The sequence below is a fragment of the Hevea brasiliensis genome, chromosome 15 (genome assembly GCF_030052815.1).
Source record: "Hevea brasiliensis isolate MT/VB/25A 57/8 chromosome 15, ASM3005281v1, whole genome shotgun sequence".
Lineage (NCBI taxonomy): Eukaryota > Viridiplantae > Streptophyta > Magnoliopsida > Malpighiales > Euphorbiaceae > Hevea > Hevea brasiliensis.
The window spans coordinates 71,737,385-71,763,071 of record NC_079507.1 but is presented as its reverse complement, the minus strand read 5'-3'; the positions used below and the strand labels follow the sequence as shown (position 1 = coordinate 71,763,071).

Sequence of the window (25,687 nt, the reverse complement as noted above, 5' to 3'; positions counted from 1 at the left end):
CAATTAACCCACTAGTGGAGCCTTGGCTTCGCCCCTGCTTATGAGCTATGGCACCACTAAACTATTGGTTTTACTGAGCAGTTTCCAGTTGTACTTGTTTGAACAACTGAATTACAGGTGCCGGCAAATTGCCTCTACCTTGCACATCTTAATCCAGCTGACGAAAAGAATTGTTCAGCTTTCTTGTCCTTTTGTGTTTTGTCTGTGTATTGCCTAAAGAAATCTACTTATTTATATAGCACTACTCATCCTCCATTAACAGTCATCTACAAGCTCCAATTCAGAAAGAAAGATGGCTATTAGCTTAGACAATTTTGAAGCAGAAATTGAATCCAATTATGACAGGAAAAGTGAATTAAAGTCATTTGATGACTCAAAAATTGGTGTAAAGGGTCTTGTAGATGCTGGAGTTGCAAAGATCCCTAGGATATTCATCCACGATCACTCCAAGATTAGTGACAAGCCATGTGCTCGCAACAACAAGCATAGCATACCAATTATAGACTTGGGAGGTGTCCATACTGATGCCAGCCGGCGCAGACAGACAATAGATCAACTTGGAGAAGCCTGCCAGAAATGGGGTTTCTTTCAATTGATCAGTCATGGAATCCCTGCACATGTTTTGGATGGAATGGTTGACGGGATACTTCAATTTCATGAGCAAGACATTGAGGTCAAAAAACAGTTCTTTTCACGGGATGAAAAGAGAAAGGTCAGCTATAATTCCAACTTTGATCTCTACCAAACTAAGGCAGCTAGTTGGAGGGATTCGTTATATTGTGCCATGTCTCCTAATCCACCCAGTCCTGAAGAATTGCCCGCAGTTTGTAGGTATGTCGTATATGCACCACCTCTTATTTTTCAGTACAATTAACACAATTTAGTTAAACTTTGATTAATTTATTAATTGTGTGCAGAGATATCACGATCCATTACTTGAAAAAAGCAACGAATTTGGGGTTGACATTATTCGAATTAGTATCGGAAGCTCTTGGACTTGATCCCAACCACCTGAAAAATTTGGGATGTGCAGAGGGGATATTTTTCGTCGGCCATTACTACCCTGCATGCCCTGAACCAGGCATGACTTTGGGCATTAGCAAGCATAGTGATAGTGGCTTCCTTACGATTCTTTTGCAAGATCGATTGGGTGGCCTTCAAGTCCTCCATGAAGATCAATGGGTTGATGTTACCCCTGTTCCTGGAGCTCTAGTAGTAAATCTGGGAGATCTACTACAGGCAAGTCTTTATCACCGTCTAGCCTTTTCATTATATCATCACTCATTTACTGTTATAAAGATTTTGTTTTAATTATACATGAACGAAAAAGATCCGTCTTATTATCTTTCGTGTGTTTTTGAGCAGATAATGAGCAATGATAAGTTTAAAAGCGTATATCACAGGGTGATAGCAAAAAATGTTGGACCAAGAATATCAGTTGCTTGTTTCTTCGGAACCCACTTCGAGCAAGGGACATCGTCATCGTCCAGACTCTATGGGCCGATCAAGCAGTTGCTGTCAAAAGATAATCCTCCAATATACAAAGAAACTACTGTAAGAGACTATGTTGCTCAAGTCTACACAAAAGGGCTTGATGGGATCACTGGACTGGAATATTTCAAATTGTGAATTTAGCTAGTGCTGTGTATTAGTGTGCTTCTCCAAGTTAATCTCCCCGCTGCACTATACATGTAATTGTGCTCTAGTTTTAAAATGAACTGCAGCAATAATAAACAAAGACTTGTAATTTTCAAAATAAATAATAAATAAAAAAAGACGTGAATGTTCATGTCCAACTTTATCTTTGTAACACTTGTATATTTTTTTAATGAGAAATTAGTGAATTAAAGAAAAGAGATTACCAAACCAGGGCTTGAAATTCTGATCTATTGCACTATAAGACAATCATTCAACCACTAAATTCTTTGAAACACCATGCGAAACATGCCACTGCAATATATACTACTAGGTCAGTGACTAATTTTCTGATCTTATTTCACTATACATGTGTGGATTAGTTATTCATTTTTCAGGATGAGTCACAAGCACATGACATAACATTATATTTAGTGATTTTGATTGTTATTTTACTTTCAACGTGACTCGCATGTAAAACTTTTTACATTTATTTGAATTTTTTTTCTTCTCTTGTAGATTTCTCTTTAAGCTACAAAACTCATCTCAAATTTCACCTCTGTTCAATCAACTCACTTCTCTAGCAAAAATTGTGAAATAGAAAATGAGTATGACAGGCTCAAGAATTTTGTTGGCTGTGTACAAACTGATTCAGGTGTAGTGAAAGATGTTAAGGGTATTCGATCTGAAGTGGTTAAAATTTTCAAACTCTTATACAGTGAATCCCAGTGTTGTCGTCCCACTCTCTTGCTAGATAATCTTAAAAGGTTGTCTGCTGCGGCATCTGAATCTTTGGAATCTCCTTTTCTTTTTGAAGAAGTAAAGGTTGCTGTTTGGTCTTGCGGTAGTGACAAAGCTCCAGATCCTGATGGATACAATTTCCATTTCATCAAATCATGTTGGGATATTCTTTCAAAGGACATTATGTGTATGGTGGATAACTTTTACAGATCTGGTACTCTACCTCGCGTTGTCAATTCCTCATTTATCTCTCTGATTACAAAGGTAATTGGCTCATCTCTGCTTACTGACTTCAGACCTATTAGCATTATTGGGTGTCTTTATAAAATCACAGCAAAGATTCTCACTAGCCGAATTAAGAGTGTAATTGGAGATGTAATTGATATGCAACAATCTGCCTTTATCAAAGGAAGACAGATTTTGGATGGGATTCTTATTGCTAATGAGGTGATTCATTCTCCTAAGAAGAAAAATAGTAGTGGAATCTTGTTCAAGATTGATTTTCGCAAAACATTTGATTTAGTGAATTGGGTTTCCTTGATGTCCATAATGGAACAGCTGGGTTTTGGATCAAAATGGAGAGGATGGATTTGGGAATGCTTGTCAACTACCAAAGTCTCAGTTCTTGTTAATGTTTTGGATGAGATTTCTTTGGCAAGAGGATTATGATAAGGGGATCGTGTAACGTCTCTGCTCCAACCAATAGAGGAATTGTCCACTTTGGCCCACCCCATCCTGAGCCTCGCGGTTTTATCCTATAGATAGATGGAGAACTTTCTAGGAGGTCACCTATCCTAGGATTTCTCTCAAGCAAGCGCGCTTAACCCCGAAGTTCTTCCAACTCTCCAGTCCATTCCACCAAAAGGCATCTCTAGTGATTAGTTTTTTCCATTTCAATGTATGATTCGGTTCATTCCTGCTCACTATTTGGTCAAGGTATTAAGCGAGGCCCCTCCTCCAGCCATAGATTATTTCCTCTTACCGCACGGGATGTTACAAGCCCACCAGCTTCTGCCTGGTTCATCCCCCAACCACACATCTACTAGAGGGGGTCCGGCTCTGATACCATCTATAACACCTCTACTCCAACCATTAGAGGAATTGTCTGCTTTGGCCCACTCGATCCTGAGCCTCACAATTTTGTCCCACAGGTGGAATGGAGAACTTCCCAGGAGATCACCAATACTAGGATTTCTCTCAAGCGAGCACGTTTAACCCCAGAGTTCTTCCAACTTTCCAGGCTATTCCACCAAAAGGCACCTCTAGTGATTAGTTTTCCCTATTTTAATGTATGATTCGGTTCATCCTTGCCCCCATTGGGTCAAGGCCTCAAGCGAGGCCCCGCCTCTAGATGTAGATTATTTTCTTTTGCCGCACGGGATGTTACAAATCCTCTCTCCCCATTTCTATTCATCATGTTGGCAGAAGCTCTCTCTTGCATGATTAGAAAGATAAAGAGATCAAACTTATTTCCAGGGTTCCTCTCTCCAAACAAGGAGACTATTTGACTCATCTACAATATGTTGAAGATGCTTTAATCCATTGTAATGCGGAGGAATCTAAGGTTATTTCAATTAAAAGAATCCATCATTGTTTTGCTATAACATCTGGTTTATGTGTAAATTTTCACAAAAGCACGATGATCATGATTAATGTGGACACTTCTTGGATTCATTCATTGTCAACAAAGCTGAAATGCAAGTGCCAAGACTTGCCCTTCTCCTATTTAGGTATACCTCTTAGTATTAGCCTGAGGTATTCTACTCAACTTAACTAGTCTTTATCCTAAAAATTTGAGGTCAACTAAGCCTGAGGTCTTCTATGTTTTGGAAACTTGTGATGAGTCAACTTGAGAAAAAGCTCTCTAATTGGAAATGCAAATACCTTTCTCTTGAAGGCAGACTTACTTTAATTAAGTCTTCTTTGGCAAACTTAACAGTTTATTACTTTTCACTCTTCAAGATTCCATCCAAGGTGGCTAAGAAAATAACCTCTATTCAAAGACATTTTTTTTCTACTATTGGATTTTGGATAAGAAGAAACTGATGACGGTAAATTGGAACTTAATTCACGCACACAAAAAACATGGTGGTTTAGGTGTGGGTTCATTGTTAGTTAAAAACAAAGCTTTCTTATTTAAATGGATTTAGCGCTGAGCATTAGAAAAAGAAACTCTTTGGTCCAAAATGATTTGTCAAAAATACAAGGTTAACAATGACAATTATTGAGAATCAGTGACCTTTCAAGGTTGTTCCAGAATTTGGAAAGACATTATAGATCTCAGAGTTGTATTTCCTTTTAATGAAGGCGTCAGATTCAAATTAGGTAATGGAGAAAGATGCAGATTTTGGAAACATAAAATGGCTTGGGAATGATTCCTTAGAAAAATGTTTCCCAATCTATTATCCATTTCAATTGATCAAAAGGTAGTAGTCAATAGCATGGGTTTATGGGATGGCGCCCAGAGGCATTGGTGTATGCGTTGGAGAAGAAATCTACAAGAATGGGAGCTCACTCAAAGAGACAACTTGTTCAATCTTATTAGGGGAATTGTTATTTGTCCCTTTCATTGTGATAAAATGATTTAGAGATTTTATGATAAAGGCATTTACAGTGTGAAGTATGCATGTTCTGTCATGTATCGGCCCCAATTAACTTCATCTCATAGTTTTGTAACAAGTGTATGGAAAAGTTTAGCTTCACCCAAGATTGAGGTTTTCTCTTGGTTAGCTTTATTAGGAAGGCTAAACACCAAGGATCTTCTTTTGCATAAAGGTGTTATCCAAGATGTTGACTCTTCTTGCCCTTTTTGCAACTCTGTAACTGAATCTGTTGACCACTTGTTGGTGCTGTGTCATTTTTCTTCGGCATTTGGTGTCATCTGACAAGTTGGTGGGGATTGTTTTGGTGCGCACCAAAAAATTTAAGACAACTTTTCTTGCGATGGGAAGGTCTTGTATCTGGCTGTTTGCAAAAACAAGTTTGGAGGACTCTATTTTATTTGGTTATCTAATCTATTTGGTTATGTAGAAATAAGGTGATTTTTAAAGGAGCTTGCTATGACAAGAGGGAATTAGTTTTCACAATCTTTAGTGGAGCTTCCTTATGGTTGAATTCTTCCCATGTTAATTTTTCTAATCTTCACCAAGATCTTATTCTTGTAGTTAATGGGATTAAACGAGCTAAGGATCCAAATCCTATTTGGCCTTCCTTTTTATGGCAACCTCCTGCACTCAATGTTGTAAAGTGGAATGTGGACGCTTCTGTCATCGGAAAGCCTGGACCAAGTGGAATTGGTGGGGTATTTAGGAATTCATTTGGTTACTTCATGAGCATCTTTTCTGGATCATGTGGGGTGTGTGATTCAAACAATGCTGAGGTGATGGCTATTAGGAGAGCCCTTCAGCTGTCTACAAATTTTCCTAATGGCCTGCCATGTGGTATCATCATTGAATCTGATTCCTTTAATGCAGTGTCTTGGGTCAATTGCTCAAATAATGATTTTAAACCATGGAAATTGTAGCAAATTTTTAATGAAATTGACAATTTACAAGCTATTCTCCTTATCATTTGTACTCAACATGTATTGCGTAAATGCAATAATGTGGCAGACTCTCTTGCTAAGTAAGGTGTCACAAGAGTGAATGAACTTACTACTTGGTTCTAGTTTCATAGATGTGATGGCTAGTTTTTTAGAGAGATGGTATCAGATGGACATGCTAGTTGTAGTTGCTGGTCATGAGAGATGATGGTGTTGGTATGGGCTTCCTATTTACTTTATTGTGGCTGCATCTTTGGAAGATTTAAAACTCTCGAACTGCTGGATCCTTATATTTGCTACTTTATACATAATTACATTTTAGGTTAAGTAAGAAGGGACATATTTTGTGTATTCAACTTGTGTTGCGAGGACAACTTCATGAGTTTGTATCTCTGTTTTGGTTTGGGAGCAATTATGCTAATTTGTTCATTTTGGGAACACGTAAGTAGAATGTTTGTCTACATTGTGGTAAGGTCATGTACATGTGGTGCTTGGTTGGTCCATTTTGGTTTGTGTTTTTTATATTTTGGTCTAGGTTTTTTCATGTTATTTTTGTGGCTTGAATTTTGGATATATTTTTTTATGGACTCGAATTGTGACCCGACTCGAAAGTTTTGCGCTACGACCCGATTGAGATAAAAAGTGAGATTTGTGGTGATAGCGGAGGGCACGGGCCAATAGGCCCGAGCCCGAAGCCCACCACTGATCTCCTTGGGATAGAGTTGTGAGATATTCGAGAAACACACTGGGATTACGATTTGAGAGTTCTGATTGATTGTATCTTGCTCTTTTTATTATAGTAAAACTTTTTTTCTCTTGTCTTACCTGTGGACGTAGACCTTATGGTTGAATCACGTTAAATTCTATGTTATTCTTTTTCTCTTTTCAATACTGTATGATTGTGCGATTTGTGTGTGTGCCTTAGATTTACGTGCTTATTATAACAAACTAGTATCAGAGCTTTGTGCGCAAAATCTAGGGTTTACAGATGGCGTCGTCTTCAATGAAGTATGAGATAGAGAAGTTTGATGGTGGATCAAGTTTCAGTCTATGGAAGATTAAAATTAAATATTTCTTGATCTTACAAGGTCTATGGAAGGCAATCAGGGATAACTTTCCAAAATGTATGAAAGAGGCAGAGAAGGCTAATCTAAAAGAGAGAGCCTTGAGTGCGATTTTCATGAGCGTAACTGATAATGTCTTACCCGAGATTGCTGGTGAAAGCTCAGCATCTGCGGCATGGAAGAAATTAGAGGAGTTATACTCTGCTAAATCGCTGATCAACTGCCTGTATCTGAAGAAAAGACTTTACAATCTAAGAATGAGCAAAGGTATGCTGATTAAAGAACATCTAGATGAATTCAACTCAATCATTATGGATCTGAAAAATATTGATAGTGAGATTGATAGTGAGCATCAGGCCCTTATTGTGTTATGTTCTTTGCCACCGTCCTATGAAACTTTTGTTGATACTCTGTTGTATGAGAAATATAGTATTTCACTAGACGATATTAGTAATTCTCTAAAATTGAAGGAGTTGAAAAAGAAATTTCCAGATAATAGAGAAAGATTTGAGGTGGAAGGTTTAGTGAGCAGGGGAAGAACACATTCAAGGGAGGGTTCTTCCAGCAGGAAGAAATCTAAGGCTAGATCTAAGTCAAGAATGAAAAAGGCCAACTATTTTGAGTGCAGAGAGTAAGGTCACTACAGGAGAGACTGTTCCAAGTTGAAAAATAAAAAGAGAAAACAACTAGAAAGTTCTGCGAATGTGGTTGATAGTTTTATTGATTCTGATGGTGATGACAGTGCTGGAGAAATTTTATCTGTGAGTTCAGATCATGGACAAAATTCCTGGATTCTTGATACTGGTGCTACTTATAACATGTGTCCACACAGAAACTGGTTTGTCACTTATAAATAGATGAGTGGCAAGGTGTTTCTGGGCAATGATCGTGCATTATTTGTTGAAGGAATTGGTAACATCAAATTGAGGATGTTTGATGGCGTTGTCAGAACTATAGAATGTTGGCATGTTCCAGGACTAAAGAGGAACCTGATTTCTCTTGGGACACTTGACTCTCATGGCTTCAGATACCATGCAGAGAATGGAGTTCTCAAAGTGTGCAAGGGTTCTATGGTACTCATGAAGAGCAGTTTGGTTTCAAGATTGTATTTTCTTCAGGGCAGTACAGTTTCAGGGGAAGCTGCAGTAGCATTCGGAAGCAATAATTAAAATTAGACTCAATTATGGCATATGCGTCTTGGTCATATGAGTGAAAGAGGATTATCTGTGTTAAGCAAGCCGGATTTGTTGGACGGGTAGAAAACAGAATCTATGAACTTTTGTGAACATTGTGTGTTTGGCAAACAGACCAGGGTGAAGTTCAACAAAAAGGTAGTGCGCAAGACCAGAGGAACGGTGGATTATATTCACTCAGATCTATGGGGTCCTAACAGAATCCCTTCCATGAGTGGTGCTAGGAACTTCATGACTTTGATTGATGATTACTTTCGGATGGTGTAGGTGTATTTTCTGAAAACAAAAGATGAGGCATTTTTAACCTTTGTAAAGTGGAAGACGATGATTGAGAAGCAGACAATAAAAAAGGTCAAGCGTCGTCTTAGAACTGATAACGGGTTAGAATTTTGCAATCGTGAGTTCGATGCATTCTACAGCAATGAAGGTATAGTGAGACATCGTACTTGTACAAGTACACCACAACAGAATGGTATTGTAGAACGCATGAACAGAATGCTTTGTGACAAAGCACGAAGCATGCTCTTACATTCAAGTTTGGGAAAGGATTTCTAGGCTGAAGCAATTAATACAGTCTGTTTCTTGGTTAATAGATCTTCATCTACAGCTATTGAGTGCAAAACTCCTTTTGAGATCTGGTTCGGTTCACCTATTGATTACTCTCAGCTGAGAGTATTTGGTTGTCCTACTTATGCTCATGTGAGAGATGGTAAGCTTCAGCCGAGGGCAAGAAAATGCATATTTCTAGGGTATGCATTTAGAGTGAAAGGCTATAGGTTGTAGTGTAATGATCCAAAGTCTCCAAGATTAATTATCAACAGGGATGTGATATTTAATGAGTCTGCTTCATTGGATAGTCAGAGGGAGAAGTCAATAGCAGAATCAGATAATAGCTTTAATCGTAGTTCATATGACAGTTGTGTGTATCATAAGAAACTTTCAGACAATTCCTTTGTTTATTTGCTGTTGTATGTGAATGATATGCTTATTGCTACTAAAAGCATGTCATAAATTAACATTCTGAAAAAGCAGTTGAGTGACGAGTTTGAGATGAAAGATTTGGGTGACATGATAAATGCTGTACGAAAATTTAATGAGCAGGATTTTGATGTCAAGAAAGAGTTATATTCACGCGATGTGAGCAGAAGAGTGAGATTCAACAGCAGCCATGATCTTTTTCAATCTCAAACAGCTGACTGGAGAGACACAATTTCTGTTTCCATGCTTATTGACCCGGAGGAGTTGCCTGCCGTATGCAGGTTAGTAAATATACAAGCATTAAAATTTTAAATTTTTAAGTCGTGCATTTATTATTTCTTATTGCGTTTGCATTTACAGAGATGAAACTGTTGAGTTCATAGATCAAATTGGAAAAATTGGTGACGCACTCTTCGAATTACTGTCAGAAGCTCTTGGTCTGAAACCTGACCACCTGAAATCTATAGAGTGTAACAAGGGTCGAACTCTTGTATGTCACTACTATCCAGCATGTCCTGAACCAGAATTGGCCATGGGAGTAACCAAGCATACTGATAACACATTCCTGACAGTTCTTGTAGAAGATGAGACAGGTGGTCTTCAAGTGCTTCACGATAATCAATGGGTTGGTGTTCAACCTATTCCAGGAGGCCTAGTAGCAAACATTGGTGATCTTCTCCAAGTACATGTTTCTATCCTTTGCTTTTAACTACTTACACCAATAATTATTAGACTATTACTTTTGGATCTGATTAATGATACCTTAATTTTGAATTAGATTGTATCAAATGACAAGTTCAAGAGCAATGTTCACAGAGTGGTTCCTAGCCGTGTTCCAAGAATTTCAGTGATAGGATTTTTTGCAGGACGTGTTGCTCCACCAGCAAGGCTCTATGGTCCAATCAAAGAATTGCTGTCGGAAGAAAATCCACCCAAATGTAAAGAGGTCCTAGTCAGTGAATATGTTGCAAGGTTCTTCAATAAAAAAACTCCAAGATAAGCCCAGCCTTGAAGATTATAGACTCTGAAGCTACCGATAATGGTAGGGTTAAAAACTCTACAGTGACACCAAGAACGCCCTGCATTCGTCTATTATTTCATGCTGTATCCACATGGACACATGAAATGTTGCAATTAATTAATAAAAAGTCGAATTTGTGATTATTGGGCCTTTTTTAAAAAAAAATAAAAAGCGATTTTGCATTTCTACTGTTAATTTGGTACTTAAAAAAACAATCTCAAAGGAAGAGATTGTCGAATTTCTGAACTTCTATACCATAAAACAGACATATCAATGCTAGACTACTACTAATAAAGATAAGCTCCGATCCCAAATTCAATCATATTTGATGCGATTCCTATCAAGAAAGATTAGTCATTTAAGGGAGAAAGCACAACAAATGGTGGGTTTGGGGGGCACCTGTTTGACAGGAACCTACCAGCAGTAGATGCTTTATATTGAGCAAAAGAAGTTGGTGCGTAAAGAGAAAGGAATTTGGATAAAATCCCCTTTGCTGGTAAGCAATGAGGATCATTGTGAGACGACAAATTTAGATTATCCATCACTTTCACAAATAATCATAAATGATGTTTTTCGCATTTTTCAACTCTAATTCATTTCTAGGTTGTTGTCAAAACATTTCTTTTTTTTCTGTGAGATAACGGACCCATACGCCATCCATTGAATCTTTGCCCTTTTTCTACCCAGTTTTCAGCGTCTCAACGTCAGCTCAAATTGAAGGAAACAAATTCGGTGTTATTAGACTCCTTTAAGCTACAAATTTTAGAAAATTTATATTTTAATGGGCAAATTCATTCAATTATTTTTAATACAGAGAATTTAATAATGGAATAACTTTTTTTTTTCAATCCCTTAGTTTTAAATGTTTTTGCTATGAAATCCTTCAAAAATTATTATTTCTGATTAAGCACTTCAATTTAAATTTTTATGCACATTAAACTCGTTTTTAATAAATTAAAAATAAAATATGCGAAGAATAAATTTTTGTAATAAACAATAGAAGAATAGATAAAAAGTATTTAATCACAATTAAAATAGGGTTTAATGTGAATAAAAATGTGAAAGAACTTACTCAGAAATAATAATTTTCAAAGGGTTTAATAACGAAAAGAAAAAAGAAAAATATAGGGCTCAAAAAGTTTTCCTTTATTAATAATTATTGCTTGTTTTATTGTTATAATCAATATGTAATTAAATATATTAAATTAAAAATCAAATAAATTAGCAATTAAAAAATTTTAATTTTTTAGGTTCACCCATTATATTTTTTTAATCTTAAATTTTAAAAGAGATTATATTTCATGGCAAAAATCGATTTTAATCACTTATTTAAATAAATATTTATTGTAATTATTAGATGATTAGTGTTAATTATTTAATAAAGAAATACAAATTATTAGCAATAAAAAAAATGGAGATTAACATTACGGAAACATTTTGGCAATATTGCTCCCATTAAATTAGAAGTAATGGTATGAATATCGATTAAATTTTAGCCATATTGTTATTCTCAAAAAAAAAATTCGATGATAAAATAAGGAAATTACTAAATTAAGGCAGAAGAGAGGCATGAGTTTGGAACTGACAAAAAAATGATGTCTAAAACAGATTATACGAAATATGCCTTAACTCTTCCATGGAATGTATGGCCGATCCGCTCAAGCAAGCCGACTCAACTGTTGATACTTCACTGGATATTGCGTGTCGTTGTTTCATAATCAATTTTTTTTTTTTTTTCATTTTAATTTTATATTATGCGTTCAATGTCTCTTAACAGTTTGCTTTGTTTACCTGTCCCCATTTTTATAATCATCTCTTCCTGCAGCCTTTTTCATGTCCTCTCTCTCCCTCTCTCTCTCTCTCTCCCTCTCTTGCCATCTTTTGCCTTGCTCACAGTTTTCTACTTGCCCAGATACAATTTATTTTCCCCTCGTTTGTTAAATTTTTCTGGGTATCTCTTTTTTATTCCTTCTTCTGGATTTTTTTTTTTTTTTTTTTTTTTTTTTTTTTGCATTCAATCTCAGTGAAGATTGGTGATTCGAGTTGAAAGGTCTTTGCTTTTCTGTTTCTGGTTGATTTTTGGGAGATGGGTATTTTCATTGATAAACTAAGAGGCTGAAATTTACTGGGTTTGGTGGAGGCCTCAAAAGAAACAGAAAAAAAAAAATGAAGGATTTTGCTGGGACTCCGGGAACATTGACTGCTCTCGCTTTGAGGATTTCGCAGTGTATTTTTGCTGTGGGCTCAATTACTGCCATGGCCACCACTTCCAACTTCTTCAATTTCACTGCTTTCTGGTATTATCTAGGCTTTTATATAGCTTTATGAATATTTCCTCTGCAATGTTTTGAGCTGCTTTGGAATTTATCTGTACTCCATTAATTACGGATCATCTAGATCGAACTTTACCATTTCAAACTTAAAAAATCTAATCCTAAATTTAAAAAAATAATAATAATAAATTAGAAGAAATTGATTCAAGCAATCTGCAACAGAATTATGAATCGACTGTTAACTGGAACTTTTACTAGTGACTCTGATTTATATGACTTCTGCTAGTGACCAGATCATTTACTATTTATCTCATTTACCATAATACCATTACAAACATGAATGGATCGGTTACCACTGTGCTTTCCTAATTTGTTTGTCTTGGTGAATACCTGAGTCCTTCAAATGGAAGATTTTAGAAGCCAGTAGTGTGTTTGTATGTGTATTAGTATTAGATTGATGGTAGCAGGGCCTGAATATGATTAATATCTTATTAAAATTGTTTGAGCTTCCAAATTCTTTGGCATTGTACTTGGGACTGTTTCTATGGTGTATATGGATGTAATTCTCCTAATGAAAAGAAAAACAGAGAGAAGAAAGACACGACTTGTTTACTTGTAGTAACAATGCCCATGTTGATGTTGGTTAATGGGTGTGCAGGTCCCATCTAGCGTTTGTGTGACCTTGTAGGTTTGAAATTTTTCTCTAGGTAGAACAAACTAATGGCAATATTCTTCCATGTTGTTTTGTGATCCGTTCAGTGAACTACTAAAAAAATTTAACATGAAATTTCTACAGACTAGACTAGGACATCATGTGTAGGCATTTTATGTTTTGTGACCACAATACTTTCTATCAAACATATATGTTTTTGCAAACTGAAGCCTTTAAATCTTGATATGATACATATCTGAGCTACCTCGGCATGCTTATGTCTTGAACCTAATTTTAATGATTCACTAAGTCCAAAAGAATAAAAAAAGGATGTCAAAACTCTAAAGCCAATATAGCAAATAATGTTCCTCAAGGAGGAATATGACTAAAAGTTTTCATGACAAATTTAACTTAATGAGCACAGAACTAAATGGTTTATTAACATGAACTTTTGTACTTAACAATGTCAGCTCCACACAGTTGAAATTCTATTGGAGTTGCACTCTTTGTGAAGGGAGTCTTTTGTGACTGCATGTTTTCTAGTTGACTCTTATTGGAAGCTTTTTGACTTTTCATGGAATTTCAAAGTTCCTTCATTTCCTTTCTAGTTATGTCATTGTAATGCTTTGAACTTTTCTCTTGGCTTCTTCTTTCCGTTCTGTCTTGTCTGTAATGCATTGAATTTTATTTCATGGTGGTGGTCTTCATCTTATCTTGTTAACCGTTGGTAGTAATCTTGAGCATGACCTGCAAATTGCTGAATTATATTTGGGCTAGGGCCATTCTGCAGTGGAAAAGAATTGAAGTTAAACAGTATGTCATAATTCTGCATTACTGCACAAATGAGCATCTTCGGCAAGAAAAGTGTTAAAACATAGATGATAAGGTTATCAGATTAACTCAATCAGTACTCTATCATTACTCAACTTATTACCAGTTATACCATTCTTGTTCTTGTTTTTCATACTTGTCATAACTCATAGAATTCAAAGCCCTACGGTAGGATAATTATTTATTTATTTATTTATTGCAGCTATCTTATAGCTTCAATGGGTTTGCAAGTCATATGGAGCTTTGGGCTTGCATTATTAGATGCATATGCCTTGGTCCGGAAGAAGGTTCTCCACAATTCTATTTTAGTCAGCCTTTTCGTAGTGGGAGATTGGGTCAGCCTCCGTAAAACCTTCTACTGTTCTCAAATCATTTTTGAGTCACTAATCGGAAAGAGTTGTGTGTTAATATTATTATCATTTTAACAGGTAACAGCAACGTTGTCTCTAGCAGCAGCTTCTGCCTCGGCAGGCATCACAGTGCTCCTGTTTCATGATGTTGGACACTGTAGTTATTTGAGGGAATGCGAAAAGTACCAAATGTCAGTTGCATTGGCCTTTTTGAGCTGGGTAACTATTGCAATATCATCTCTAATTATGCTATGGCTACTGGCTGCATGTTAGACGATTTCTTTATGGGCTAATGGCCGTGTCATAGAAATTTTCATCATTCTACAGTGTCAATACAAAAGAAAAGAAGAACAGCATAACCATATTCGAATTTTGCTTCCATTTGGATTATTCTTTTTCTACTTTCTGAAAAGGGAAAGCTAATTATATCCAATTGATGACACCCACAACATTGTAATATGCGTCTAGAATTGTGGATATGCTTAAATGAAAACTATTGTTATGCAAGAGTTGTTTTGCCGTCCTGTCATGGGTTGGCAAGACGTGCCTGGAATTTTGCCAATTCAAACAAGAATATATGTTCACTAGAGGGATGGGGTGTTTTGAGCCATGTTTACTCCAATAGCTAAATGTCTTTGTAGTCACTTAATTTCAGTACCAGTGTTCAACTTAAAAAAATTTTTTTCTTGAAATTTTCTCAATTTCAATATATGTATTATCACTCATTCTGACTAGATTAACTTGGGTTAATTTTCATTCATTGTCACTCAATTTTAGGATCATTTGCAACCAAGAAATGTTATCTTCCTTGTCACTTTTCACGTTCCCAAGAAGGAACTGGTTGGTAGTATGATTCCGTTATCCATAAATTAATTGGAAAACCTCGCAATTGGAAGCTAATCACGATCTAGGAAGGGCATCAGATTCTCATTCTATAGGAAGAAATTAATACCAGCACCAGCAACTGCTAACAATTGACAAGAAATTCAGAAAAATTAGCTCAAGTTCTCACGATATACCAAATTTAAAAAAAAAAATACTGTAGACAAATGATTAATATATTATATAAAAATATATGTAATGATAATTATTTTTTTATGTATTTTAAATGGCTATAACTTTTTATCACAATCATCACTTATAAGTATTAGGTGTCACCACTTTTAGCCATTATTGATACTACCACCAACACCTACCATCTGCTATTGTCACAAACATGTTCAATTCATGTAAGTATATTTTACCTGTAAGAAAAATGGACGTTTATTAAAATTATGACAATTTTAATAGAATTCTTATTTCTGTATAAGCATAATTTCTTATGCTTGGACTTCTTTAACTCTCCATTCTAATTTTAAAAATGTTGATGGCATTATCAGTGTACTTGTGGACCACAAAGCGATGAATAAGAATTCTTTTAGCTGAAGGTATAAAGAATATACTGCGTAGGCAATTCACGTAGATAACATTAATGTTGTTTTAAAAAATACTTTTGGAAAATAACAAAAGCATAATATGCCTTATAAATATTTGCTATAACATTTTAATAAAATAATCAACCCCGCTGTTGAACTATAAATGGTCATTTATGTATTATAATTAATATAGAATTTCCAAAAATATAAATGGTCAAGTTTTTCCCCTTTTTTTTAATTCTTTCAAGCTTCAAAAATCAAGTAATTCTTCCCAGCTTTTTAATTATTTTTGCTTATAAAAAAATATAGTGGCTGATGGAGCAACCATTTAAGAGAATGTTTTCTTCTACCCAAACATCAAGTCTTGGAATTATCGGTATATCAAAGGGAATTTGACCTAGAACATGATACTGACAACAACATACCACAAGAATGAAAAACCAACTCATCCATTTTCTTCTATATCAATGTGCAGCTTGTGCTCCTTTCTCCAATGTGAAAGCATTGAAAGCATTCACTTCTGGGGACCTTTACAGGAGGTTCAAGCCACATCTGCTCATGGTTCTTGCACAGATTGGCTATACTTTTCTCTACTTCATCACTGAAGCTTCCTTCGAACATGGGATGAATCCTCATGTCTACATAACTTATCGACACATCGTCGCTGGTGTAGTGATGCTCCCTTTTGCCTATTTTCTCGAAAGGTAATAATTAATTCCATTCCGTACGATATTGCTGATGCTAGCTGTGTTCTATTTTCACCTCTTATAATTTTTGTTCTTCTCAAAGTTCTACATGTAAATGCCCGTATGATCTCTTCGTCCTGCAGAAAACAAAGACCAAAGCTGACGATAGCTCTTTTTGTGGAGATATTCATTCTCTCTGTACTGGGGTAAACAATGACACACACACACTCACATATATATATCACCTAGATAATTAAGAAGAGTAATTTATAGTGTGTTTCAATGATGACAGGGTGGGTTTGACCCTCAACATGTATTTTGCAAGCTTGAGATACACCTCTCCAACTTTTCTTGCATCAATGGTTAATACCATAGCTTCTTTGACCATCATAATCGCAGTTGCATTAAGGTTAATTAACATCTATACTTTAACTCATAATAGGTGAAAGTACATATATATGCTTTCAACTACAATTAATTAATTTATATGCATGCAGGTTGGAGGATCTTGATCTTGGAAATCCTCGTGTAATAGCAAAAGTTGTCGGGACCTTGGTTTCCTTGGCTGGTGTAATGACTATGACATTATACAAGGGTCCTATCATGGTTATACAGGGGTCCTATCATGGAAAATCTTTGGCACCCTCTTATCCATATTCATCGAAAGACTGCTAACTACCATGAGAGCTGGTTAGAGGGTTCGATATCTACTGTTGCAAGCTGCATATCATGGTCCATATGGTATATTATGCAGGTTGAACTCTAGACTGCACCCATAAATTTGGTTTTAATTATCATCATCTGCTTCAACTAAGCAGAAAGAATAAAATCATGGAATTTCCTATTAACAGTTGATTACAATGAACATTATGCTGATATGTTGCTAATTCTTCCTAAACATTCAGGCATTCACCCTGAAAAGGTACCCTGCTCAACTATCACCGACTACATGGATGAGCTTTGTGGGGGCTGCACAATCAGCTTTCTTTACAGTGATTGCAGAACATAGAAAAAGTGCTTGGACTATCGGATTCAATATTGATTTCTGGTCCACTGTATATGGAGTAAGTGGGGGTTAACAACTGTTTTTATGTTGGATTCTTGAGAATATTAATTCTCAAACTTTTAACTGGAATCATAAATGGCAGGGAGTGGTTGTCTCTGGTTTAATAGTTTTCATTCAGCTATGGTGCACAGAAGTAAAAGGACCAGTTTTTGTCACCATGTTCAATCCCCCTTTCAACAATATTAGTGGCAATTTTGGCATACTTCGTTCTGGGCAAAAAACTATACCTGGGCAGGTAATTTAAAATTAACATCCTTGAATGCCCTTGCAAGCTCATGAACATGAAAAACTAAATTGTTCAAATTGTTTGTACTTATGGCTTATGCAGCATACTGGGGGCTGCTGTTGTAATCATCGGCTTATACTTGCAGTTGTGGGGCAAAGAAGATGATCAACCAACTCAATCCAGATCACAAGATCAATCTCATTCCAGTTATGAAGAGCAAAAGGAGACCAAGATACAGAGTTCACTTAACAGTAAAACAACACCAGGCGATCCTTGATGTCAAATCATTTCTCAGATAAAGGGATCAATATTCAATAACATGTACATTCCATCGAATTATAGGGTAATAATACCCAACTGGTTAACATCTATCATATTGACAATTCCAGATGGCTGTATTCAGAGATCTGCCACAGAAGGTATCATCTTGAAAAATTCCATATTTTAGAAATGTGAATTTCTTCAAGATCAACAATCAACGGCAGAACAATTCATTTAAGAAAATAATTGCCATCTAACTACATTTCTTGTTAATCTCCGACAACGCATTAGCCAATTGTCAAATGTCTAAACCAGTTGGTAAAAAAGCAGTTATATTTACAATTGAACTGACAAAAATTGTTGGACAACTCTAGAAGAAAGCATCTAATTGTAGACAGAAAATTAATTGGACAGGAACAGAGTCAGAGAGAGAACAAAAGAAAAAAAATTATGCAGCAGGGGGCCAGTACTCATGGTCACGTGATGTATCACGGGAAGCTGGAGGTAATTGCCACATTGGTATCAGACCATAGCTTGGAAAAACTGCCATCTTGTTCACTCCAGCATGATAAGCTGCAGGATGGGCTGGCATGAATCCAGAAGGTGGAACAGCCATAACCTTTAATTGTTGCTCCATCCTTTCTTTATCTGCCTTCAGTGTGAGTTTCTCTTCACGAAGTTCATTCTTCTCAGCCTGTTGCAAGGCCACAAAATTTAGAAAGCTGCTACTCATAACAATGAAGAATGAGCTACATGAGTATAATCTCATCCAAGGCAACCACTCCAAAGCATACAGAGTCAAATTGGTATTAGTTTATCATGTTTTCGTACAGAAAAAAAAAAAAAAAAGGCTTCAAAAAGTAGCTACCATTGCACTTCAATATGCTTTGGAAATAACTACCTTCAAAGTTTTTATTTCTTCCCGTAGCTTTTCATTTGTTTCTTTGAGCTCCTGAGCTTCAGTTTTCAATTGATTTAGAACTCTAACAGCATCGTCAAGAATGGCCGGTTTGTCAGTTCTGGCAGGTCTCCCAGGCTCCAAAACAGAGCTCAAATCCTGAAACCTGCAAGCATGGTAAATCCAACCTGTCAAAAGATACCCATTAACTTATGTCTACGAGGAAAGAGGCAAAATTGATGTCAAAACACCAATAATAGCAGCACATCAGTAGTATGCTACAAATTTGCAAATATGAAAGTATTTATACCTTATCAAAAACTAACCCACTCTAGATTTCTGATGTAAACTACGTTTTCAGTATTAATTGCATTCAATTGTATACTTAAGCAAAGAAAACCATCATATAAAGAAAGAATCTAATCCAACAAGAAGCATGCCTGTCATTTAATCTCTCCCTCCGCAACTTCTCACGGCAAGCTTTGGTCCTTGGCTTGCTGCAAGAATCACTGTGTCCCCTGTGTATTATCAACAGAAAAATTATTATGAAAACCTTATAAAAAAATGATGTGAAGGGAACATCTCATTAATAGCAAAGGAAAAAATGGGGAAAATTATTGCCAGCTCATTTGCTAACTAAAAAACCCAAATGTAAGTGCTGCATTAGATACTTTGAACTTTAACATTCCCAGGATTATTGGAAGCAATATTACTGGATGAACAAACCAAAATTCATAAATTGAATACTCTACTGGATTTAAGAGAAAACACGTGAGAAACCACAGATTGGCACAGCTACTAGTGACTGCTTTTTTTCTCTTCCCTTATTCTTTTTGCAAGAAACTAGGAACAAATTTTTAACAAGTCCTATTTGCAACATTTCAATAGTGTGAGTCAGTTGTGAGGCAATCTTATAAAAGTTTATTGCCAAAGACAGCAAATTAATAATAGACGTCACACACTAGAAGGAGCCTTGTGATTTTACAACACCTGAATTAAGCAGCCCCTAAATTCCTACACATATACTGTTGCTAAAAAAAAACAGGACGAGGAGTTCTAAAATTAAAATACAAAATTAACAGCCTAAATGTGCTCCGTAAAAATATTTCAGTAACTGAAACATGAAATATAGGAATATGGAAATGCAAAATAATACCTCTTTCTTGTGCACTGTTTTTCTTGCGCCACAGCACCACCAGATGAAAAATCAATATCCACGCCACCACTGCAAATATCGATGATCAAATAAATTATATTATTATATATATATATATAAAATCCACAATCACCCGGTTAATACTTCAAAAGCACAAGAGGGAAAATCTCATATATCTTTGGACAAGCTTATCACATACAAAAAATTTCTCAACTTTTTTATGCTTCTGCTTTTTCTTCTTCAATTATGTGAAATGAAGACCTGAATTGAATCTCGTAAATGAAAATTATCGCGCGAAAACCATTAGGATTGACTAATTTATATGGAGCAAAAATTAATGATTAACGAAATCGTATATGCTAATCCATGATTGAGGTTTAAAAAAAAGCCCTAAATGAAAAGTTGAAAATAAAAATTAAAGGAATTGAAAGCATTGAATCAACGACTAGAAACATAAAATACCTGTGATTATTAGGCCATAAGAAATCAGAAGAAGTCGTGGTTTCCTCGATGAAGTTATAATCAAGAAAATCCCAACAACAATCGTCCTCTAATGAATCCATGTCTTATGGGAGGAATTCTGGATTTTGTATAAAGTAAATAGATCAATTCGGACTAGGGTTTTTTCCCCCCTTCAAAACAAAGATAAGAAGAAATTATGAGCTTTTTTTAGGAAATTAAACTGAATTAAATTTTGGGGCTGACATAAAGGGGACGCATGGGAAAAGAAGGGCCAATAAGTTTAGAACACGTAAAAAGAATCAATCAAGATTGGGCAGCGCGCCGCCGCGTCGCTTTTCAAGGAACGAATTTGCTGATTTATTAACCAGTACCAGCCCAATTACGTCTTGGCTTGAACCTCCAGCCTCTAGGGTCATCCTGGGCTGCTCCCACCAGCCCACAATCACAGACTTTTTATTTTTTCTTTCTTTTTATTATTTGATTTTGATGGAATATTTCAAAAATTACATCAGCTTAAAACAACCGTAGCGTCGTGCATCTGTAATCCCCTTTTGAAAACATTTTTTTTTTTTCTTACAAAAAGAAAACTGTTATTGAATCATTGATATCACATGGCAGGAGACTGTTCAACTAGCAGATTTTTTTGACCCAGTGGCTCACATATGTGTAATTTGCTCCCCTAAATTAATAATCAACCACTTTGTTCCATCTCACTCCAACTTTATTCAACTAAATTTAATTTGTTCAACTTTGCGTCAAAAGAAATTATTTTCGCTCAGCTGGGAAGCTAGCATACAATGCTAATTGTTGTTTAGAAACATTGACTAATTAGCACAGGTAATTTCAATTAAAAATTAGTTAAATAACTCAATAATCAATTGACATGAGGTTCATTGTTAAGCTTGTCAATCAATTCATCCACTGAAGAAACAATCACCCCAGCTTTTCTCTTGGGAGACTCCGACTAATATGCTGTGCCAACATAGACAACCTAACTAAATAGTTTAATGACAAGAACATGATGGAAGAACAGAGGTGAGGGCTCACCCCACCTACAAATATCAGGGCTGTGCTCTCTTGTTGCTGCAAGACGGGCATTTGTATTGTTTAATGTGCTCAACCTTGATCAGAGTGATCTTCACACATTTATTGTTTGATTTGAAATTTATTTTGGTGGGTGGTTTTCCTATTAAATATGAAATGTTTTACTATAATTGATTATCATTAAAACTCTTAATTATAATATTGTTGATTATTTTACTATAGTTGAATTATCATTGTAAATATAATTTTTTATTTTAAAATATATCTATTTTATTTATTAAGTTATATATGATAGAATCATGATAGAAAAGGATTTTCAATAAATTAATTTTTTAATAGTCAATTAATTTTAGATTATATAAAAAAATTTAATTAAGTGAAAATTAAATACAAATAAGATTAGAAATTTTAAATTTATATAAATTATAAAATTAATTTAAATAATAAAAAACATAATTATAAATGATATAAATAATAAAATTTATTTTTATCAAATCTAATATCCCTTTATCAATTCTAATATCCCTTTATCAAGTTATATAATATTTTACAGTTTGACTGTTATTTTAATGACTAAATTATTAAACACTTTATAATTAATTATAATCATTGATTATAAATAGTTGAGAGACTGTTAACTGTTCACAGCCGAGTTAATCACTACTGTTAAATTAAATAGAGTCTAAATTAAACTCTTAAAATATTATGCAAAAAAAAAATGAAAACTTTCATAATAACTCTTTAATCTAAGCCCGTTAAAAACACAACCTTGTGCTTATGAAGAAGAATTCATTGGATTCATTGAAAAGATGGGCTTGCCCATAGTCCCATACATAGAAGCACATGGCTTAACAAAGTTTTACGTCATAGATTCAACAAGGGGAGGCACTGTTATTCTAACATTTTATTTTCTCTGATCATCACAACAAATGAATAAAAACAATGTTATGTCAGAACATGAAACTGAAGGCATGGGTAATGTAGTTATACTGTCAAAGGGATCAACAACCAATGTGCGGACTGCATGCACATGTATATTTCTGCAACCAGGAAGACATTAATCCCTTTTTTTTTTTTTTGTCAATAGAGTTTTGATGCCTTGAAGTGGTTGCATTTTGCATCTTCTTCGTTGTCCCTGAGTTGGAGTGTTGGACCCTCCATAATTTTCAATATCATGCTATTCTTTGGGAATAATTTCACAGGGACAATCTCTATGTAGAATACGTGATAATTTGGTTGCTGGATTAGTACATGGTGCCTACAGCCTGGATGAATACTTTGTTGTTATGGGACAACACAGGAACCATTACCAACCATGAACAAACGATAGACCTTTCTCCTTCACCAACATTTTGCATTATTCATACAGCAAGTTGGTGGATATTGGCATCATAATATTAGTTGAAAATTACCTTTCTCTAACATCTAAATCAAGGGAAGGGGGAGCTCTCTATTTTTTTTTTTTTTATTTGAATTTTTTTCCTTCTCCATTACCAACTGAAGAGGACCGCGCTTCACCTTTAAGGTCAATGGATGGGACATCTCCCTACTTTTTCCAATTTTTTACCAAAAAAAGAATAAAAAGAAAAGGAATTAAAAAAAAAAAAGCAACCACTAAATTCATTCAACATGGAGCACAAGAAAGTGGTAGTTTCATTCAGCCATCACGATCACAATCATTGCTGTTATGAACACATTGGCCCAGCCTCTATGGCACAAACCCAACAGTGAAATAAAATTAGAATTTGAGATTTTAATTGAATATTTTTATGTCCAAAATCCTATGCCTTTTAATAAACAAATCTAAAATCGCTATATCTTTTAAAGAGGAAAAAAAAAGATCTAATTGGCTTTATGGCTGCAAATAAACAGGTAAGACTGTACACCTTGTTGATCCTCTACTATGGCCAAAAGAAAAGAAAGTTCTTCTTGGTCTACCAGTGCTACTACAACCTTCAATAGGACTGACTTCAGTAATTACTTGCCTGCTCTGCTGAACAATCTCCTGAATTGATAAATATAGCTGCCGATCTGCTGATGAATCCATTGAAAAAGATCTCCTTATGGGTTGAATTGCAAATTGATCATCTTTGCCTCTAATATCAATACATTCATCTCCCATGCTAGATACCTTACTAAATTTTCTTGTTTTCTTGTGAAGAGCTGATCCTCTCTGCTCTGATTTCCTCCACGGGGAAGGGCTAATCGAACGTGCTGATAATTCTCCTGAATTCATCAATCTTTCCTGTGCCGCAAGCAAGGTTTGATCTGTGGGATTATGATTACCCAATTCAATAACATAATCTTCATCTCCGCCAATGACACTTTCGCTGTAAGGATTTGGATCTTGTGGGGAAGAGCTTGGAGCTATAACGTGATCAGTTGGGAATCTCGTGGTGGTTGAGATGCTGTTTCTGCAAAGTGGGCAATTCGCATTATTTTGAAGCCAAACATCAATGCAATCTATATGGAAAACATGGCGACAATTTGGTATTATCCTCAACTTCTCATCTTCTTCAAACTCATTCAAGCAAACTGCACATTCACAGAAACTTCTTTCTCCAAAGTCTCTACTGTTGTTGCCTCCTTTCTTGAACTTGAATATTGGGATTGACCTTATCACCGACTCATCCAGTCCACGAGCCTCCGTTGCGGGAGAGAAGCCCATCAGAGAGTCTTCATGATTTCTGTTTCTTGATAGAGAGAATTGTCTTAGGAAATCGATGCGGTGCCAGTTGAGGCAGCATTTGATGACATAGAAGTAATAGCTGACCAGCAAGAAAGCTGTGGCTAAAATCCCTATGATGGCAATGGCTATAATGGGGAAACTTGTGTCTGAAGAATGTGAATGAGGGCCAACGATTGAGGTACTGGTACTAGGATTTGTGATTGGAGGAAGAGTTTGTGAACCGTAGCTTCTGCTTACATGATCCATGTAGGGGTTTTAGATCTTGGACTTGGACTAATGTAAAACAGCATGCAAGTAAATTATGTAAGAACACAGAGGAACAACCAATTCTATGAAGAAACCTGAAACCCAATATGAAATGCAAGAAACAGAAAACTAATGAAGAAGAAGAAGAAGAAGAAGAGAGAAAATCAACATGTTGGTGATAAAGAAAGATTTGAAGAGGGACAAGTGTAGACTCAACAAAGATGCAAGAAGAAGAGAGAAAACCCGAAAGAAACCCCAGGTGACGTAAACGAGGGAGGCGTCAAATGGGGAGATGATAAAAGCTTTGAATTTCAATGAAAATGTACTTTGAAACAATTCTTTTATGAAGAGAATCTGGGCTAAGACTACGTAGTTGGTGAATTTCTCTCTTCTTTAGAAGCCATAGCGTATGGTGGCTAATATTAAAATGAAGGGGCTTTGATAGGGTAGACTGCTCTGCACTATGGTCCACGTTTCTGCAAAGAAAATTGGAAGCTAGACCGGGGACTATCAAGTATCGACCACGACAAGAGCAGAGCTAACCACCCATTAGACACACCGATTTGCTGTAATGTGAATCGAGGCCTATATTAATCTTGGTTGATTTGAAGTGAATGAAGAACACTAGAAGTTGTAAACACTATGCCAAAGTCATTTTCAACTCTTTACATTAAATTGTAGCAAATGGGCTCATAAAATTTTTAACGATTTTACATTAATTAAAAATATATGGACATGGTGACAAGGAGATGATAATAGTCGGAGATTATTAATTTCTCATAATGCTATTGTGATGAACTAATAATCAAATTAGAGACGCAATTTAAATGAAATTTGTTAATGGGAAAATCATGGGCAGCAAGGATTACAAAAAAAAAAAAAAAAAAGAATTTTCATACACTCATTCGTTCTCAAACATCATCAAATCATAAAGCCAAAAAGTCTAAATGGCCACATGCGAGCCACCATATGAGCATGTACACGACATTGCTTTCCATATATGCAACAAGGGTATCTAACTTCGCATTCACATTTCCTTAATTAATATACTTTAATATGATAATGAGGTTGCCTCTCCCACCTCCCTAACTTCATCTTTTATAGAACAAAAATTTCTTTTTGTGGGTCCAGGAACAAGAGGGATAGCCTTTTTGTCAATAAAGGGTTAATATTACCAACAAGAAAGTCAAATCCGTGGAAATCTAACGAAAGAGGACACACGACATTACGCAATAAAAAGGCACAGAACCGACGACCTC

The 25,687-nt window shown here is 35.6% G+C and overlaps 4 protein-coding genes and 1 pseudogene across 4 annotated transcripts; 3 read left to right on the top strand and 2 right to left on the bottom strand.

The window, feature by feature from the left end:
• LOC110669149 (uncharacterized) lies at positions 1-10,316 on the top strand. Its single transcript, XM_058137195.1, has 7 exons — positions 1-831; positions 918-1,239; positions 1,366-1,625; positions 2,253-2,640; positions 9,207-9,433; positions 9,513-9,834; positions 9,931-10,316. Exons 1-7 carry the CDS (start codon positions 293-295, stop codon positions 10,150-10,152), a joined length of 2,280 nt encoding a protein of 759 aa, XP_057993178.1. The 5' UTR covers positions 1-292; the 3' UTR covers positions 10,153-10,316.
• A 1,431-nt stretch (positions 10,317-11,747) lies between these two features.
• On the top strand, positions 11,748-14,786 carry LOC110637302 (CASP-like protein 5B3). The gene is made up of 3 exons (XM_021787336.2): positions 11,748-12,470; positions 14,132-14,264; positions 14,358-14,786. The coding sequence occupies exons 1-3, from the start codon at positions 12,340-12,342 to the stop codon at positions 14,550-14,552; spliced, it is 459 nt and encodes a 152-aa protein (XP_021643028.1). The 5' UTR covers positions 11,748-12,339; the 3' UTR covers positions 14,553-14,786.
• A 951-nt stretch (positions 14,787-15,737) lies between these two features.
• Positions 15,738-18,134, top strand: LOC110637299 (WAT1-related protein At4g08300-like; annotated as a pseudogene).
• A 32-nt stretch (positions 18,135-18,166) lies between these two features.
• On the bottom strand, positions 18,167-20,727 carry LOC110669180 (transcription factor bHLH104). Its single transcript, XM_021830691.2, has 5 exons — positions 20,450-20,727; positions 19,988-20,056; positions 19,272-19,349; positions 18,835-18,997; positions 18,167-18,627 (listed from the first exon to the last, which is right to left on the bottom strand). The coding sequence occupies exons 1-5, from the start codon at positions 20,548-20,550 to the stop codon at positions 18,382-18,384; spliced, it is 657 nt and encodes a 218-aa protein (XP_021686383.1). The 5' UTR covers positions 20,551-20,727; the 3' UTR covers positions 18,167-18,381.
• Positions 20,728-23,221: 2,494 nt separating this feature from the next.
• On the bottom strand, positions 23,222-25,171 carry LOC110669179 (RING-H2 finger protein ATL16). The gene has a single exon (XM_021830690.2). The coding sequence runs from the start codon at positions 24,426-24,428 to the stop codon at positions 23,346-23,348; it is 1,083 nt and encodes a 360-aa protein (XP_021686382.2). The 5' UTR covers positions 24,429-25,171; the 3' UTR covers positions 23,222-23,345.
• Between the last annotated feature and the right edge of the window lie 516 nt (positions 25,172-25,687).

Coding starts and splice junctions, on each gene's coding strand:
- LOC110669149 (XM_058137195.1), top strand. CDS start 293: ATGGCTATTAGCTTAGACAATTTTGAAGCAGAAATTGAATCCAATTAT. Junction 9,434..9,512: donor GAGTTGCCTGCCGTATGCAG/GTTAGTAAATAT, acceptor TTGCATTTACAG/AGATGAAACTGTTGAGTTCA. Junction 9,835..9,930: donor ACATTGGTGATCTTCTCCAA/GTACATGTTTCT, acceptor ATTTTGAATTAG/ATTGTATCAAATGACAAGTT.
- LOC110637302 (XM_021787336.2), top strand. CDS start 12,340: ATGAAGGATTTTGCTGGGACTCCGGGAACATTGACTGCTCTCGCTTTG. Junction 12,471..14,131: donor TTCAATTTCACTGCTTTCTG/GTATTATCTAGG, acceptor TATTTATTGCAG/CTATCTTATAGCTTCAATGG. Junction 14,265..14,357: donor TTTTCGTAGTGGGAGATTGG/GTCAGCCTCCGT, acceptor TCATTTTAACAG/GTAACAGCAACGTTGTCTCT.
- LOC110669180 (XM_021830691.2), bottom strand. CDS start 20,550: ATGGATTCATTAGAGGACGATTGTTGTTGGGATTTTCTTGATTATAAC. Junction 19,350..19,987: donor AAACAGTGCACAAGAAAGAG/GTATTATTTTGC, acceptor GATAATACACAG/GGGACACAGTGATTCTTGCA. Junction 18,628..18,834: donor AAGAAATAAAAACTTTGAAG/GTAGTTATTTCC, acceptor GCCTTGCAACAG/GCTGAGAAGAATGAACTTCG.
- LOC110669179 (XM_021830690.2), bottom strand. CDS start 24,428: ATGGATCATGTAAGCAGAAGCTACGGTTCACAAACTCTTCCTCCAATC.